The sequence below is a fragment of the Bubalus kerabau genome, chromosome 12 (genome assembly GCF_029407905.1).
Source record: "Bubalus kerabau isolate K-KA32 ecotype Philippines breed swamp buffalo chromosome 12, PCC_UOA_SB_1v2, whole genome shotgun sequence".
NCBI classification, from domain to species: Eukaryota; Metazoa; Chordata; class Mammalia; order Artiodactyla; family Bovidae; genus Bubalus; species Bubalus kerabau.
In genome coordinates, this window is record NC_073635.1 from 76,218,455 (window position 1) to 76,237,687 (window position 19,233).

Consider the following 19,233-nt stretch of genomic DNA (forward strand, 5'->3'; position numbering starts at 1 on the left):
TCTTCTCTGTGTAACTCCATTAACATCTTTGAGGGATCCAGACTGTGGAAAGCGCATAGGGAAGTGATTACTGGCTAGCTTGCTCTCTCCCCTTTTAATTCCCCCTCTTCTTCTCCTAGTCACCTCTATCTCCCTCCTCCCTCTTCTCTTCTCCATGTAACTCTGTGAACCTCTATAGGTGTCCCTCACTATGAAGAAACTTTTCATCTTTAACCTAGATGTTTTATCATCAATGCTGTATAGATGGAGAAGTCTTGAGGCTACTGTAAGAATAAGACTGAAAACCAGAGGCAGGAGGCTTAAGTCCAAATCCTGAGAACACCAGAGAACTCTTGACTCCAGAGAATATTAATTGACACGAGCTCATCCAAAAGTCTCCATACCTACACTGAAACCAAGCTTCACTCAAGGGCTAACAAGCTCCAGAGAAAGACATACCATACACATTCTCCAGCAACACAGGAACATAGCCCTGAGCTTCAATATACAGGCTGCCCAAAGTCACACCAAACCCACTGTCATCTCATAAATCATTACTTGACACTCTACTGCACTCCAGAGAGAAGAAATCCAGCTCCACCCACCAGAACACCAACACAAGCTTCCCTAACCAGGAAACCTTGACAAGCCACCCATACAATCCCAACCACAGTGAGGAAATTCCACAATAAAGAGAACTCCACAAACTGCCAGAATATGGAAAGGCCACCCCAAACACAGCAATATAAACAAGATGAAGAGGCAGAAAAATACCCAGCAGGTAAAGGAACAGGATAAATGTCCATCAAACCAAACAAAAGAGGAAGAAATAGGGAATCTACCTGATAAAGAACTCCAAATACTGATAGTGAAAATGATCCAAAATCTTGAAAACAAAATGGAGTTACAGATAAACAGCCAGGAGACAAGGGTTGAGAAGATGCAAGAAAGGTTTAACAAGGACCTAGAAGAAATAAAAAGAGTCAATATATAATGAATAATGCAATAAACGAGACCAAAAACACTCTGGAGGGAACCAACAGTAGAATAACAGAGGCAGAAGATAGGATAAGTGAGGTAGAAGATAGAATGGTCGAAATAAACGAAACAGAGGAAAAAAGAAAAATGAATTAAAAGAATTGAGCACAATCTCAGAGACCTCTGGGACAATGTTAAATGCCCCAACATTCAAATCATAGGAGTCCCAGAAGAAGAAGACAAAAAGAAAGACCATGAGAAAATACTTGAGGATATAATAGTTGAAAACTCCCCTAAAATGGGGAAGGAAGAGCTACCAAAGTCCAAGAAACCCAGAGAGTCCCAAACAGGATAAACCCAAGGTGAAACACCCCAAGACACATATTAATCAAATTAACAAAGATCAAACACAAAGAACAAATATTAAAAGCAGCAAGGGAAAACAACAAATAACACACAAGGGGATTCCCATAAGGATAACAGCTGATCTTTCAATAGAAGCTCTTCAGGCCAGGAGGGAATGGCAGGACATACTTAAAGTGATGAAAGAAAATAACCTACAGCTCAGATTACTGTACCCAGCAAGGATCTCATTCAAATATGAAGGAGAAATCAAAAGCTTTACAGACAAGCAAAAGCTGAGAGAATTCAGCACCACCAAACCAGCTTTCCAACAAATGCTAAAGGATCTTCTCTAGACAGGAAACACAGAAAGGGAGTATAAATTAGAACCCAAAACAATAAAGTAAATGGCAATGGGATCATACTTATCAATAATTACCTTAAATGTAAATGGGTGGAATGCCCCAAACAAAAGACAAAACTGACTGAATGGATACAAAAATAAGACCCCTATATATGTTGTCTACAAGAGACCCACCTCGAAACAAGGGACACATACAAACTGAAAGTGAAGGGCTGGAAAAAGATATTTCACGCAAATAGAGGCCAAAAGAAAGCTGGAGTAGCGATACTCATATCAGATAAAATAGACTTTAAAACAAAGGCTGTGAAAAGAGACAAAGAAGGATACTACATAATGATCAAAGGATCAATCCAAGAAGAAGATATAACAATTATAAATATATATGCACCCAACATAGGAGCACCACAATATGTAAGACAAATGCTAACAAGTATGAAAGGGAAAATTAACAATAACACAATAATAGTGGGAGACTTTAATACCCCACTCACACCTATGGACAGATCAACTAAACAGACAAGGAAACACAAACTTTAAATGATAAAACAGACCAGTTAGGCCTAATTGATATCTACAGGACATTTCACCCCAAAACAATGAATTTCACCATTTTTCAAGCACACACGGAACCTTCTCCAGGATAGATCACATCCTGGGCCATAAATCTACCCTTGGTAAATTCAAAAAAATTGAAATCATTCCAAGCATCTTTTCTGACCATAATGCAGTAAGATTAGATCTCAATTAAAGGAGAAAAACTACTAAAAATTCCAACATATGGAGGCTGAACAACACACTGCTCAATAACCAACAAATCACAGAAGAAATCAAAAAAGAAATCAAAATATGCATAGAAATGAATGAAAATGAAAACACAGCAACCCCAAACCTGTGGGACACTGTTAAATCAATGCTAATGGGGAAGGTTCATAGCAATACAGGTATACCTCAAGACACAAGAAAAAAGTCAAATAAATAACCTAACTCTACACCTAAAGCAACTAGAAAAGGAAGAAATTAAGAACCCCAGGGTTAGTGGAAGGCAAGAAATCTTAAAATTTAGGGCAGAAATAAATGCAAAAGAAACAAAAGAGACCATAGCAAAAATCAACAAAGCCAAAAGCTGGTTCTTTGAGAAGATAAATAAAATTGACAAACCATTAGCCAGACTCATCAAGAAACAAAGGGAGAAAAATCAAATCAATAAAATTAGAAATGAAAATGGAGAGATCACAACAGACAACACACAAATATAAAGGATCATGAGAGATTATTATCAGCAACTATAAGCCAATACAATGGCAACTTGAAAGAAATGGACAAATTCTTAGAAAAGTATAACTCTCCTAAACTGAACCAGGAAGAAATAGAAAATCTTAACAGACCCATCACAAGCATGGAAATTGAAACTGTAATCAAAAATCTTCCAGCAAACAAAAGCACAGGACCAGATGGCTTCACAGCTGAATTCTACCAAAAATTTAGAGAAGAGCTAACACCTATGCTATTCAAACTCTGCCAGAAAATTGCAGAGGCAGGTAAACTTCCAAACTCATTCTATGAGGCCACCATCACCCTAATAACAAACCTGACAAAGATGCCACAAAAAAAAAAAAAAAGAAAGAAAGAAAACTACAGGCCAATATCACTGATGAACATAGATGCAAACATCCTTAACAAAATTCAAGCACTCAGAGTCCAACAACACATTAAAAATATCATACATCATGACCAAGTGGGCTTTATCCCAGGGATGCAAGGATTCTTCAATATCCACAAATCAATCAATGTCATATGATGCTAAAGCTGAAACTCCACTACTTTGGCCACCTCATGTGAAAAGCTGACTCATTGGAAAAGATGCTGATGCTGGGAGGGATTTGGGACAGGAGGAGAAGGGGACGACAGAGGATGAGATGGCTGGATGGCATCACCAACTCAATGGACATCAGTTTGAGTGAATTCCAGGAGTTGGTAATGGACAGGGAGGCCTCGCGTGCTGCAATTCATGGGGTCTCAAAGAGTCGGACACGACTGAGTGACTGAATTGAATACACCACATTAACAAATTGAAAAATAAAAACCATATGATTATCTCAATAGATGCAGAGAAAGCCTTTGACAAAATTCAACATCCATTTATGATAAAAACCCTCCAGAAAGCAGGAATAGAAGGAGCATACATCAACATAATAAAAGCTATATATGACAAACCCACAGCAAACATTATCCTAAATAGTAAAAAATTGAAAGCATTTTCCCTAAAGTCAGGAACAAGACAAGGGTGCCCACTTTCATCACTACTATTCAACATAGTTTTGGAAGTTTTGGCCACAGCAATCAGAGCAGAAAAATAAATAAATAAATAAAATAAATCCAAACTGGAAAAGAAGAAGTAACACTCTCACTGTTTGCAGATGACATGATCATCTACATAGAAAACCCTAAAGACTCCACCAGAAAATTCCTAGAGCTAATCATTGAATACAGTAAAGTTGCAGGATATAAAATCAACACAAATCCCTTCCATTCCTATACACTAACAATGATGAATCAGAAAGAGAAATTAAGGAACAATTCCATTCATCACTGCAAAGAAAAGAATAAAATACTTAGGAAAATATCTACCTAAAAAAACCAAAAGACCTACATATAGTTTTCTATATGTAGAAACTATATGTAGGTCTATATGTATGTAGGTCTATAAATGTGACCTATATGTATGTAGGCCACATTAAAAATATCATACATCATGACCAAGTGGGCTTTATCCCAGGGATGCAAGGATTCTTCAATATCCACAAATCAATCAATGTCAGATGATGCTAGAGCTGAAACTCCACTACTTTGGCCACCTCATGTGAAGAGCTGACTCATTGGAAAAGACGCTGATGCTGGGAGGGATTTGGGGCAGGAGGAGAAGGGGACGACAGAGGGTGAGATGGCTGGATGGCATCACTGACTCGATGGACGTGAGTCTGGGTGAACTCCGGGAGTTGGTGATGGACAGGGAGGCCTGGCATGCTGCGATGCATGGGGTCGCAAAGAGTTGGACACAACTGAGTGACTGAACTGAACTGAGACCACTTTCTAACACCATACACAAAAAATAAACTCAAAATGGATTAAAGATCTAAACGTAAGACCAGAAACTATAAAACTCCTAGAGGAGAACATAGGCAAAACACTCTCCAACATAAATCACAGGAGGATCCTCTATGACCCACCTCGCAGAATATTGGAAATAAAAGCAAAAATAAACAAATGGGACCTAATTAGAAATAAAAGCTTCTACAAAACAAAGGAATCTATAACCAAGATTAAAAGACAGCCTTCAGAATGTGAGAAAATAGCAAATGAAGCAACTAACAAAGAATTCATCTCAAAAATATACAAGCAACTCCTGCAGCTCAATTCCAGAAAAATAAATGACCCAATCAAAAAAATGGACCAAAGAACTAAACAGACATTTCTCCAAAGAAGACATACAGATGGCTAACAAACACATGAAAAGATGCTCAACATCACTCATTATCAGAGAAATGCAAATCAAAACCACTATGAGGTACCATTTCACGCCAGTCAGAATGGCTGTGATCCAAAAGTCTACAAGCAATAAATGCTGGAGAGGGTGTGGAGCAAAGGGAACCCTCTTACACTGTTGGTGGGAATGCAAACTAGTACAGCCACTATGGAGAACAGTGTGGAGATTCCTTAAAAAACTGGAAATAGAACTGCCATATGACCCAGTAATCCCACTGCTGGGCATACACACCAAGGAAACCCGAATTGAAAGAGACACGTGTGCCCCAGTGTTCATCGCAGCACAGTTTATAATAGCCAGAACATGGAAGCAACCTAGATGTCCATCAGCAGACGAATGGATAAGAAAGCTGTGGTACATATACACAATTGAGTATTACTCAGTCATTAAAAAGAATACATTTGAATCAATTCTAATGAGGTGTATGAAACTGGAGCCGATTATTCAGAGTGAAGTAAGCCAGAAAGAAAAACACAAATACAGTATACTAACACATATATATGGAATTTAGAAAGGTGGTAATGATAACCCTGTATGTGAGACAGCAAATGAGACACAGATGTATAGAACAGTCTTTTGAACTCTGTGGGAGAGGGCGAGGGTGGGATGATTTGGGAGAATGGCATTGAAACATGTATATTATCATATATGAAATGAATCAGCAGTCCAGGTTTGATGCATGATACAGGATGCTCGGGGCTGGTGCACTGGGATGACCCAGAGGGATGGTGTGGGGAGGGATTTGGGAGGGGGGTTCAGGATGGGGAACTCATGTACACCTGTGGCAGATTCATGTCAATGTATGGCAAAACCAATACAATATTGTAAAGTAATTAGCCTCCAATTAAAATAAATAAATTTATATTTTGAAAAAGAAAATATATATATATATATATCCTTTTCTAAAATTCACAATTACCAATAGCCATAATGTACTACTTCTCTTACACTCTAAGCTCTACTTGTGCTGTGAAAACACTAAAACCCCAGTGAGGTCATTTATATAAAGACAATAAGCTAGTTACTTGCCTCATTTACAAATTTAGAAAGCAGATGAAATATAAGAAAAGCAAACACCAAAAGAGAAAATGAAAACTCAGTTTTTCTCTACAAGGTAGGCCTTGTCTCTTGACAGCACTTTCTGCCTTGACTCATTTCAACTTTCCCAGGACAGTGAGTGGGGGACACAAGGAAATCACTAAGCTACCTCAGAGTTTACACACAGGATGGCAATCATGGTCAACATCTAACTTCACAAAGTGTGGTCCCCTTTTAAAAGTTAACACTGAACGAACAATGCCAATGAGAGTGGCTTAAAGCAGAAGCCAGCCTCCACCTTCCATCAGAATCATCTGGAGCTTGTTTAACCCCATCCCCAGAGTTTCTAACTTTACAGAATTGGTATAGAAGGAGTATGGGGAGATGTGCATTTCTAACAAGCTCCCAGGTGAGGCAGATGCAACAGGTCTGAGAGCCATACTCTGAGAACAGCCACCCTAAAGCTTGATTATAGAGACATTTCATGTGCATCATCTCCAACAGCAAAATTGTTAAGAACTTCCCTTGAGAAACTCCATCTACAAGACCAAAGGTGTGTTTGGAATCACCTTCTCCCTGCATTTAAGAACAAGAATACAAATAGAAGCAGCTCAGAACAGCAGTTACATCCACAACACAGGCTCAGAGGCCAGACTACCTGATTTGGGATCAAACTCTCACTACTAGCTGTGTTGGTAGGCAACCTACTCAACCTCTCAGAATGTGGGGCAGAATGGATACATGTTTATATATGACTGAATCCCTTTTCTGTCCACCTGAAACTATCACAACATTGCACATCAGCTATATTCCACTATAAAATAAAGTTTTTTAAAAATTACTTAACCGCTCTGCTTTAGTGACTTCACACATTAAATAAGAGGTAATAGTGCCTTCCACTCCAGCAGAAAAAAGTAGAAATGGGTTCCTACCCAAATCAATAAGAATTCCTCACATTCCCATTTCCACGCACATACATTTTGAAAATCCACAACAGAATATGCCTTGCCCTGGAGAATTTCTTGTCCTGTCTGAAGTTAAGGAGAGGTGTCCCTACTTTGCTATTATTTATGGTGCTTGCTGTTTAGTCACTAAGTCATATCCGACTCTTTTGTAACCCCATGGACCATAACCTGCCAGACTCCTCTGTCCATGGGATTTCCCAGGAAAGAATACTGGTGTGGGTTGCTATTTCCTCCTCCAGGGGATCTTTTCCACCCAGGGATCAAACCCACATCTCCTGGTCTCCTGCTGTGGCAGGTGGATTCTTACCACTGGGCCAACAGGGAAGCCTACACCCATATTTTTCCTTCTTGACCCTCTTTCCTTAAGGGCCACCAAATGGCCAAGAGATGTAGCCACATGCACTGAATACACCACCATCAGAACAAGCAGAGAAGCTTCTGTTTCCTGGGGGTCTCCAAGGCCTTCCCATACTTAAAAAAAAAAAAAAAAAGGAGATATCAGAATTTGTGAAAAAATGAATGGTTTGGGGTGCAGAAAGGAAAGATATAATAATCACCCAAGTGTGATTAAACCTAAAGGTTCCAGCCCACCTAGTTAGTGGTTCCAACTACCAGATGGAAAACTTTAGTTAAGAGCTTCATCTCTCTGAGCCGCTTTTCATCCATGTGTTTCCTCCCAGCTCAGGGATCCTTCTGTGGTTTCAGGAACAAATGACTCCTGGGCAGGACCAAAGGTGGTCCTGCACTGCTATTACCACCTGCACTGCTTCTGCAAAGCTTAGAGTTGCAGGTAATACCCAACAGGCTTCAGGGACCCCATCCCCAGGGTGGCTCTCAAAAGTGGAAGCAGAGACATTCACAGTAAGGAAAGGGGCTGGTCAAATACATCTTCCAGTCATCTCTATATATCCCAGGTAAAAGCAAAATGGGTTCAAAAATCACGTTCCTGTTCTTTTTTTAAAAATGTGTCTTTTACACACATGGGATTTATCACAACTAGGTACCAGGATATATAGTGAGAGATGCACACAGAGAGAGGGAGGGAGGGAGACATGGTCATAGACACAGTGACAACGAGTCTGGTGCAGTTGGAACTCAGCTGTCACCTAAGGAATATGGGAAAGCTGGGGACATTATTGGAAAATGGCAACAGGCTCAGAGCACTAGATAAAGGAAGCAGTTCAAAAGCTGCTTGCATAGGGAGGAAAGGGTGCAAATTAGTTCAGAACTGCTAATTCCAGCAATACTGGGGAAGCCAGCTAAGAATGGAGTGCGGGGGTCCAGTCCTTCTCCTGCTGGCGGTGACCCCCACACTGGGTAGCCCGGGTTCTCAGCCTCCCTGCCTCCTGCTTCTGCCACCCCTCCTGCTCCTGGGCCATAGGAGGGTGATGACGAGACGAGCTGCAAGGCAGGGAGACCCTGAGCCCCACCACCAGGTCTCTCTCCTGGGTCCTGCTACCCCTTCCCACTGCCTTACCCCAGAGGGCCCAGAGACCCCCGTGGCCAGCGTGGAGAGACTCGCTACAAGAAGCCACCGGAAAACGTTCCCTTGCCCTGAACCTCGACTCTCAGCCCCTGCAAGGCGTAGCGTCAGGCACTGGCCCTGAGGCTTCGGGGTGTCACAGCCCAGGTGGGGGCTCACCAGGAGAAGAGCCGGGAGCAGAAGTTCGCGTCCTGCAACGGGTTGGGCTTCTCCTCCAGGGACACCGGCTGCATCTTGCCGGCCTGGACCAATGCGGGCAGGGGGCGTGGGGTGGGGGCAGCCGGGGGCCACACACAGGTATGAGGTGAGGCTGCAGGCGCAGCTGATGGAGCTGGTGGGGGAACCGCACAGCACGGAGCATGGGACCCCAGGCTCACTCGTTCCCCACTGGGCTGCAAACCCTACCAAAGGGCATGCTCTGAGCCCAGGCCCCCACCCAGAAGAGGGAAGGGCAGGCTGCAGCAGAAACGCCCCTTAGCTGTGGTGAAGATCCGGAGAAAGGTGGCAGAAGGAGATAGCAGCCCGCCTTCTGGGCATGCTGCCCTCATCAGGACCAAATAAGGGCGCTGTGGGAAGGTCTCCAACTGGAATGGAGCAGGACCCTGGGGGGCCTTCCTGGGATAGACCCCACCCCACCGCGAGATACCCTGAGCTAGTGGCCTGTACTGGTCAGTGCAGGTGATCACAGATGACGGGCACAAAGCTGCCAGGCTACTGAGATGACAGTCCCAGGCTCCCTAGTGTCTGCTCTACTGCGAGGCTGGCCCTGAGGAATCCTGTTTTGATAAGAGGAGGGAAAATGAAAGACCACAGCACACCCTTCTCCTGGCATGAAGAACAGTTACTCAGCAGTGAACTGATGCACAGAGAAAAGGACATAAGCAAGAAGTCAACGTTTACTTTGTTTATCCCTCAAATAAATAAATTTTACTTCACTCTGTATAATAGGCTCCAGTTTCATCCACCTCATTAGAACTGATTCAAATGTATTCTTTTTAATGGCTGAGTAATACTCCATTGTGTATATGTACCATAGCTTTCTTATCCATTCATCTGCTGATGGACATCTAGGTTGCTTCCATGTCCTGGCTATTATAAACAGTGCTGCAATGAACATTGGGGTACACGTGTCTCTTTCCCTTCTGGTTTCCTCAGTGTGTATGCCCAGCAGTGGGATTGCTGGATCATAAGGCAGGTCTATTTCCAGTTTTTTAAGGAATCTCCACACTGTTCTCCATAGTGGCTGTACTAGTTTGCATTCCCACCAACAGTGTAAGAGGGTTCCCTTTTCTCCACACCCTCTCCAGCATTTATTACTTGTAGACTTTTGGATCGCAGCCATTCTGACTGGTGTGAAATGGTACCTCATAGTGGTTTTGATTTGCATTTCTCTGATAATGAGTGATGTTGAGCATCTTTTCATGTGTTTGTTAGCCATCTGTATGTCTTCTTCGGAGAAATGTCTATTTAGTTCTTTGGCCCATTTTGTGGCAGATTTTATTTTGATATTTGGCAAAACTAATACAGTTATGTAAAGTTTAAAAATAAAATAAAATTTAAAAAAATAAATAAATTAAAAAAAAAATTTAAATGAGGTAATAAGCAGGTATCAGTACAAGTGGGAAATGAATAACTTCAAACTTTTTTCCCATACATGAAGCTCATATGAATATATGTAAAGAAAATAAATGCATTTAAAAGTATTATTTCTGGAATGAATAAACAAAGTGTATTATAAACATATAATGGAGTATCATTCAGCCTTAAAAAGGACGGAAATTCTGACACGTGACTGCAGCCATGGATGAACTTTGAAGACTGTGATGTTGTGACTTATTACAATACTTATTTATTCATGCTGTTGCTGGCACACAACTCCTAAAACCCTTAGGTGCTCTAAGAGTGAAAAAGTATTTTTCGATAATTGTAACAAGCCCCTTTCAACTAAGCCTGAGTTTTAGTGAATGCATCTGTTTGTCAGAAAAACCAAACACCTGATTATAGGGTTGGCGCTTTCAGCCCCACCCTCCACCCTCCATGTTCAGGGTGGAGAGGGACTGGAAACAGTTCAACCACCAATGGCCAGTGCTTTAAACACTCTTGCCTAAGTTGATGCTATGCTCTATGAAGCCTCAATAAAAAGCCAGTAGGATGGGGATCACAGTGCTTCCCAGCTGATGAACATGTGCAGGTGCTGGGAGGGTGACTCTCCTGGAGAGGCCTGGAAGCTCCTTCCCTCCCCCTACCTTGCTCTGCATCCCTTCCATCTGGCTGTTCCTGAGTAGAATCCTCTTATAATAAACTATTGATCTAGTTGAGTAAACTGTTTTCCTGAGTTGCAAGTCACTCTAGAAAATTACCAAACCCAAAGAGGGGGTTTATGGAAACCCTGATTTAGGATCAGTCCATAAGAAGAACAGGTAACCACCTGGACTCATTACTGACTCTGAAGTTGACAAGGGGCAGTCTTGTGGGACTGAGTCCTTAAATTGTGAAGAGGTCTAACACTAAGTCCAGGCAAATAGTGTCAGAATTGATTTAAATTGCAGGACACAGTCATGTCTGGAGAGTTGGAGAATTGGTTAGTATTGGTTAGTACACACATGGTGTCCAGAAGTACTAAGTCACCAAAAGACAAATACTGTGATTCCAGTTATATGAGATGGCTGTTGCTTCTGTTGCTGCCATATGATCCAGCAACCCCACTGCTGGGCATACACACTGAGGAAACCAGAATCGAAAGAGACACATGTACCCCAATGTTCATCACAGCACAGTTTATAATAGCCAGAACATGGAAGCAACCTAGATGTCCCTCAGCAGATGAATGGATGAGAAAGCTGTGGTACGTATACACAATGGAGTATTACTCAGCTATTAAAAATAATACATTTGAATCAGTTCTAATGAGGTGGATGAAACTGGAACCGATTATTCAGAGTGAAGTAAGCCAGAAAGAAAAACACCAATACAGTATACTAACACATATATATGGAATTTAGAAAGATGGTAACGATAACCCTGTATGCAAGACAGCAAAAGAGACACAGATGTATAGAAGTCTTTTGAACTCTGTGGGAGAGGGCGAGGGTGGGATGATTTGGGAGAATGGCATTGAAACATGTATAATATAAGAAACGAATCACCAGTCCAGGTTTGATGCAGAATACAGGATGCTTGGGGTTGGTGCACTGGGATGACCCAGAGGGATGGTATGGGGAGGGAACTTGGAGGGGGATTCAGGATTGGGAACACGTGTACACCAGTGGCGGATTCATGTTGATGTATGGCAAAACCAATACAATATTGTAAAGTAATTAGCCTCCAATTAAAATAAATAAATTTAAATTAAAAAAAAAATCCCACAGCAGAGTTGATTTTAAAAACAGAATACATTTTAAAAAACATTTGCCCAGAAAAGTGGAAACCATACTTTGCTAAAGTTTAAGAAATAACACTAGGAAGATAAATAAGAACTCTTTCTAAAACTAAATCATCTGCTTTATAATCAGGTTAGATCTATAGTCCCTATTCTTAATCCTCCACATTACAAGTGGTGCAGAAGGAAATATCTCACCTTGGGAGATGTGGGAGTACCAGGGACCAGCTTCCAAGTGTCTTTGGCTTCCTGTGGGAGAGAGTTGAGAGGGAGCTGAAGTAGAGTGAAAGTGGATTTATTCAGGGAGACACACACTCCATAGTCAAAATATGGACCCTCTCAGGAGGTGAGAGGACCCAGGTTGTTAGTTGTCATGGGCTGAGTAATTTCATATGATAATAAGTGGGACAAATATTCTTGCTATTCCAGGGAAGGAACAGGGGTTTTCAAGAACTGAACCACTGCACACTTTTGAAATGCAGCAGGACCCTATGGTCCTTGCCCCCATGTCCTCTGCCTGCCTTTTGTCTGTTGAAAATCTTTAGCCAAAGAATAAATTTAATCCCAGAAATGAGAACATGTAGAAGCAAAAGAAAACAGTTAAAGGAGACCAAATAATAATAATGCAGTCATTAAGCACAGTCAAGGACCTCTTAATTCCTTCTCAAGGGCTGTAGATAATATTCTGAGCCATATCCTGTGAGCTATCTTATAGGTACTGAAAATTCCTCCAGGTAAAGAACTACATGATGACCGGACTGTAGCCATGACATAAGCTGCCACAGTTCTGAGAACTGACCTCGAGAAATGGAAACAAACCAACCCTGGAACTGAAGAGTAACTGTACTTAAAACAATCAAGATGACACTGGTCAGACCACCAATGACCAGTTTCAAGATGACTGTCACTGCTGACTCTGTTGTTTCTACATATAACCCTCTCCTTCTGTCAATAAAAAGTTCTTGTCCATTCATTGTCAAGGGAGGAGGAGTCAGCCTTTGGAGAGGTGCCCACCCTCCCCCCACCCAACAACATGCTGCTGCTGCTAAGTCGCTTCAGTAGTGTCCGACTCTGTGCGACCCCATAGACGGCAGCTCACCCATCCCCCGTCCCTGGGATTCTCCAGGCTAGAACGCTGGAGTGGGTGTTCTTTCCTTCTCCAATGCAGGAAAGTAAAAAGTGAAAATGAAGTCGCTCAGTTGCGTCTGACTCGTAGTGACCCCATGGACTGCAGCCTACCAGGCTCTTCCACCCATGGGATTTTCCAGGCCTCTTTATTGGCTTTTGAGTGGTGAGCAGCCAGGCCCCCCTCTCTGGTATCACTTTTTGGCTTTCTATGGTCAGCCTTGGAACTATCACAGTACCAGTCATGGTGACAGGGGAGTGAAATAGAGATCAGAGACCAGACGATGCTCAACGTTACCTTAATTTTAGCTGGTTCAAGCCAGTTTTTGTGAGATCCTGTTTTTCTAAATTTCTGTACCCCCTTCCTTCCTGTCTCACAAGCATAGAAATACTGTTTCCACAGTGATGAGGCCGTCTTAGCCTCTCATCTGGGAATCCAGACCTGTTTCTCTGTGTACCCTGATGCCTAGGTCCTTCCCTTTCCTATTTAACCAATACCAGGTTGTCTTCCTCAGATGAAGGGCACCATGGACTCCCACTTATTTCAGGAGCAACATCAAGCCCCAGCCAAGAGGGAGTTACCTTATGGATTGAAAAAACAAAACAAACAAAATTGATTCATCAATATCTTCCCTTTTGGATCTTCAGGCATAGAGGAGAAGTTGGTCTCTTTCTCTTCATCAAGATTATCTCCACAGGTAACAAAGGAAACAGTCATTAAAGGTAAGGTGGGGCCCTTAATATTCAGGGAGGCTGGGCTGTGACAGAACAGTCACCGACAAAGTCCATCAACAATTCCCTGGGAGTAAAATAGAATCTGGATAATGAAATAAGGGCTACAAGGGCTTCCCTTGTAGCTCAGTCAGTAAAGAATCTGCCTGCAGTGCAGGAGACCTGGGTTTGATCCCTGGGTTGGGAAGATTCCCTGGAGAAGGAAATGGCAACCCACTCCAGTATCCTTGCCTGGAAAATCTCATGGATAGAGGAGCCTGGTAGGCTGCAGTCCATGGGGTCGCAAAGAGTTGGGCATGACTGAGCAACTAATACTTACTTAATGAAATAAAGTGTTACCTTTTTTCTCTCCCTTTGTGCTGAGTCGAGTTTACAGGGCGCCTCGTGCAGAAACCTCAACTCAGCCCTTCAGATAAGACTCCCTGATGCAAAATGGCTGCACCAACACCTCAGCTCTGAGGGCAATGTGCAGAGTTGCTGAGCCTGACACTATGATCTGGAGCCACGGGCAGCACAGCTGAGCCTGTCCTGTGAGAATCGCCCATCCCCCAGCTAACAGGCATCACATACAGCAGTCCCAGGGGTGTTTTAAGGGGAAAGCATGTCCTCTTGAGAAATTTGTATGCAGGTCAGGAAGCAACAGTTAGAACTGGACATGGAACAACATACTGGGTCCAAATAGGAAAAGGAGCTCATCAAGGCTATATATTGTCACCCTGTTTATTTAACTTATATTCAGAGTACATCATGAGAAATGCTGGACTGGAAGAAACACAAACTGGAATCAAGATTGCTGGGAGAAATATCAATAACCTCAGATATGCAGATGACACCACCCTTATGCCACAAAGTGAAGAGGAACTCAAAAGCCTCTTGATGAAAGTGAGAGTGGAGAGTGAAAAAGTTGGCTTAAAGTTCAACATTCAGAAAATGAAGATCATGGCATCCGGTCCCACCACTTCATGGGAAATAGATGGGGAAACAGTGGAAACAGTGTCAGACTTTATTTTTCTGGGCTCCAAAATCACTGCAGATGGTGACTGCAGCCATGAAATTAAAAGACGCTTACTCCTTGGAAGGAAAGTTATGACCAACCTAGATAGCATATTCAAAAGCAGAGACATTACTTTGCCAACAAAGGTTCGTCTAGTCCAGGCTATGGTTTTTCCTGTGGTCATGTATGGATGTGAGAGTTGGACTGTGAAGAAGGCTGAGCGCCAAAGAATTGATGCTTTTGAACTGTGGTGTTGGAGAAGACTCTTGAGAGTCCCTTGGACTGCAAGGAGATCCAACGAGTCCATTCTGAAGGAGATCAGCCCTGGGATTTCTTTGGAAGGAATGATGCTAAAGCTGAAACTCCAGTACTTTGGCCACCTCATGTGAAGAGTTGACTCATTGGAAAAGACTCTGATGCTGGGAGGGATTGGGGGCAGGAGGAGAAGGGGACGACAGAGGATGAGATGTCCGGAATGCATCACTGACTCGATGGACGTGAGTCTCAGTGAACTCCAGGAGTTGGTGATGGACAGGGAGGCCTGGTGTGCTGCGATTCATGGGGTCGCAAAGAGCCGGACACGACTGAGCGGCTGATCTGATCTGATCTGATCTGATGTCCTCTGGAGCACATTCTAAGGGCACAACCCATATCTGACAGAGGGACTTCTCAGGTGGCTCAGTGGTAGAGAACCTGCCTGATCCCTGGGTCAGGCAGATCCCCTGGAGCTGAAAATAACAACCCACTCCTGTATTCTTGCCTGGGAAATCTGACTGGTAGAGGAGCCTGGTGGGATGCAGTCCATGGGGTTGCAAAGAGTCAGACATTACTGAGTGACTCACACACACACACACACACACACACACACACACACACAGCTGTCAGATGAAACCCCCTGGCCTTTGGGATCTGACTGGGGAGAGTCAGTAACAAAACAGGAAGAAATCAAACTGTCTTCCACTTTCCTGGTGGCTTAGACAGTGAAGAATCTGCTTGCAATGGAGGAGACCAGGGTTTGACCCCTGGGTTGGGAAGGTCCCCTAGAGAAGGGAATAGGCAACCCACTCCAGTATTCTTACATGGAGAATTCCATGGAATTCTGGTGGGCTATAGTCCATAGAGCTGCAAAGAGTCAGACAAAACTGAGCAACTAACATTTTCTAGCAACGAAAGCAGCTGCCACTTGGGAAGAAATGAGATCTTATATTTCCAACAGAGGTTTTTGTTTGGCTGCTCTCTTGTGGGTTTTTTAAAGTGCTGATTCCTGCCTCCCCTCTCCCAAGATTCTGATTTTACTGAGATGAGGCTTCAGCACTGGGTTTACAGAGCTCCCTTGGTGATTTTACAAACCACTGGCCTTTTCCATGTTTAAGTTATAAGGACTCTATCTGGACAAGGAACAAAGTAAACAAATTAGGTGATTCTGTAGGAGCAGAAAGGTGCATTTCTGTGTCTAGGGTGTAGATGAGGTGGGTGAGGTTGGGGCCTGTGACACCTCTTGCCCGCTGTGATATCTTCCTGGCCCCTCATTCCATGGCCTTTCCACGCTGGTCACCTGGATACATGATTCTTCTGCCCCCTGGTGGTGATTTTCAGTATAGCATGGTTGTCCCTGGAGGTTTCATAGCAGCTGAGCCTGGTTGGATATCCCTGTGGCTCAGTGGTAAAGAATCTCCCTGCCAATACAGAAGCTGTAAGGTTCAATCCCGGATTTGGGAAGATCGCCTGGAGAAGGAAATGGCAACCCAATACTGCAGTATTCCATGGACAGAGGAGCCCACCAGGCTATAATCCATGGGGTCGCAAAGAGTCGAACATAACTAAGCACACACACCCACGCAGGATTTATGGGCAGAGGCTGACAGTATCAATTCATTCATGTTATTAAAAGCCGTCTACAGAACAGTCTAAAGTGTGTATGAGTGCCTCTCCCAAGGGTTACACTCCTATAGTTACTTCTTTTAAAAGATTCCCTGATGGCTCAGATGGTAGAGTCTACCCACAATGCGGGAGACCTGGGTTTGATCCCTCAGTTGGGAAGGACCCCTGGAGAAGGAAATGGCAACCCACTCCAATATTCTGGCCTGGAAAATCCCATGGACAGAGAAGCCTTGCGGGCTAGAGTCCATAGCATTGCAAAGAGTCGGGACACGACGGAGTGACTTTACTTTCACTTCTGGAGCTTTCCTCATAGGTCAGCCAGTAAAGTATCTGCCTGCAAAGCAGGAGACCCGGATTCCTTCCCTGAGTTGGGAAGATCCCCTGGAGAAGGAAATGGCAACTTACTCCAGTATTATTTCCTGGAGAACCCCATATGGACAAAGGAGCCTGGCAGGCTACAGTCGATGGGTTCACAAGTGTTGGACAAGACTCAGCAACTAAACCACCACAGTCTTAGTTCACAAACCTGAGCTTCACACATCTGAGTCCCAAAATGTGGCTTGTTGGGAGGGAAATCCTGGGAAATGTACAGGATGAGCAGCTCTTCAGTAACTTTAGGAGTCACTCCTAGGCAGAGAAACTCGGAGCTCCAGGCCACTGGCCAAGCACAGGTCTGGCACATGTCTGTGACTGGAACCTTCCTGTGCCTGGGGTCTGAGGGGTGTGTGTGTGTGTGTGTGTGCTTAGTCATGACGATTCTTTGGGACCCCATGGACAGAGGATAGGATTTCTGTCAGGAATACTGGAGTGGGTTGCCATATCCTCCTCCTGGCGATCTTCCTGACCCAGGAATGAAACTTGCCTCTGTTGGTTCTCCTACAGTTGCATGTAGATTCCTTACTACTAGCGCCCCCTGGGGGGTTTGAGAAAATTGGTCTGGATAAGACCCCTGGCTGATAGCCAGTGACAGGAGCTTCCCAGGTAAACAGTCTCAGTGGTAAAGAATCTGCCAATGCAGGAGACACAGGAGATGCAAGTTTCATGTCTGGATGGGGAGGACGCCCTGGAGGAGGAAATGGCAACCCACTCTAGTATTCTTGCCTGAAGAATCCCATGAACAGAGGTGACTGGCAGGCTGTAGTCATAGGGTTGCAGAGTTGGATGTGACTGAGCACAGTCAGTGACAAGTGCCTATAATATCGAGCATCAAGAAGTGCAGAGGTGTAAGGAAATGAATGCCCCAGTAAACAGCTGCTGCTGCTGCTGCTAAGTCGCGTCAGTCGTGTCTGACTCTGTGCGACCCCATAGACGGCAGCCCACCAGGCTCTGCCGTTCCTGGGATTCTCCAGGCAAGAACACTGGAGTGGGTTGCCATTTCCTTCTCCAATGCATGAAAGTGAAAAGGGAAAGTGAAGTCACTCGGTCATATCCGACTCTTCGTGACCCCATGGACTGTAGCCCACCAGGCTCCTCCATCCATGGGATTTTCCAGGCAAGAGTACTGGAGTGGGGTGCCATCGCCTTCTCCACAGTAAACAGCAGCTGCCCCTTATTGTATTGTGTGGTGGGATGTATTTTTATTTAACTATCACATTTAATTTTGGGGGGTATATGAAAATTTATTACTATCATGCTTTCATCATCCAAATTCATGATCTTGGTCTTTCTTCTTGCCTTTGTATAAGGCCAAAAGAGAGACACTAGCTACTTTGACAACCTAAAGCAAATTCCAGGAATGTCACCAATAGCATGACCTTTACAACCAAATCCAGCAACCAGAATATCATCACTTTCCTCAATACAGTTCAAGCAACCATCACTGGGTACAAAGGCTGTGATTTTTTGCCATTCTTGGTGAGCTGAACCCTGACACATTTCCTGATGGCAGAATTTGGTTGTTTGGCTTCAATGCCTACTTTTTCCAGCACGATTCTCTTGGCATGAGAAGCACTTCCAAAAGGGTTGGCCTTCAGGGCTGTGCCCAAATGGGCTTTCTTGTACTATTTATCATGCCGATTCTGGGCTCGTCGGTGGCTACAGAGATTCCTGGCAGTATGAAGACCATGGCACTTGCCTATCCTGCCAGTGTCACAGGCCTGAACATAAGACTATCACATTTAATTTTAACGTAAGCTCAGAGAATATTAGGAGCCCCATCTTACAAAGCTTAAGGACCTTGATCAATGTCATAAACTCGTAACTGACAGATGCAGCCTCTGAGCCCAGGCAGGTGTGACCGCACAGTCTGTCCCAGCTCCTCCAGTGTACCGTAGGACCAGGAGGTCTCCCTGCCCAAAGACCTGCTCAGCGGCTTCAGCCTGACTCCCTGGGTGGGTCCTTGTGATCCCTTTAGGTGCCCGCAGCCCCTTTGCTCCTACTGCCCCTGACTCGGGTCCTTCCTTCTGCAGGGCAGCCCCCGAGAGCCTCAT

General features: G+C 43.8%; 1 protein-coding gene and 1 pseudogene across 1 annotated transcript in view; both read right to left on the reverse strand.

Annotated features, from left to right (window-relative positions):
- Nucleotides 1-17,486, reverse strand: part of LOC129624251 (ATP-binding cassette sub-family C member 4-like) — a 195,433-nt gene extending 177,947 nt beyond the window's left edge. The window contains 2 exon segments of the mRNA XM_055541911.1: nucleotides 12,271-12,321; nucleotides 17,344-17,486. Coding sequence (XP_055397886.1) covers nucleotides 12,271-12,321; nucleotides 17,344-17,486 — 194 coding nt within the window.
- Nucleotides 17,487-18,443: 957 nt separating this feature from the next.
- Nucleotides 18,444-19,233, reverse strand: LOC129624252 (40S ribosomal protein S23-like; annotated as a pseudogene).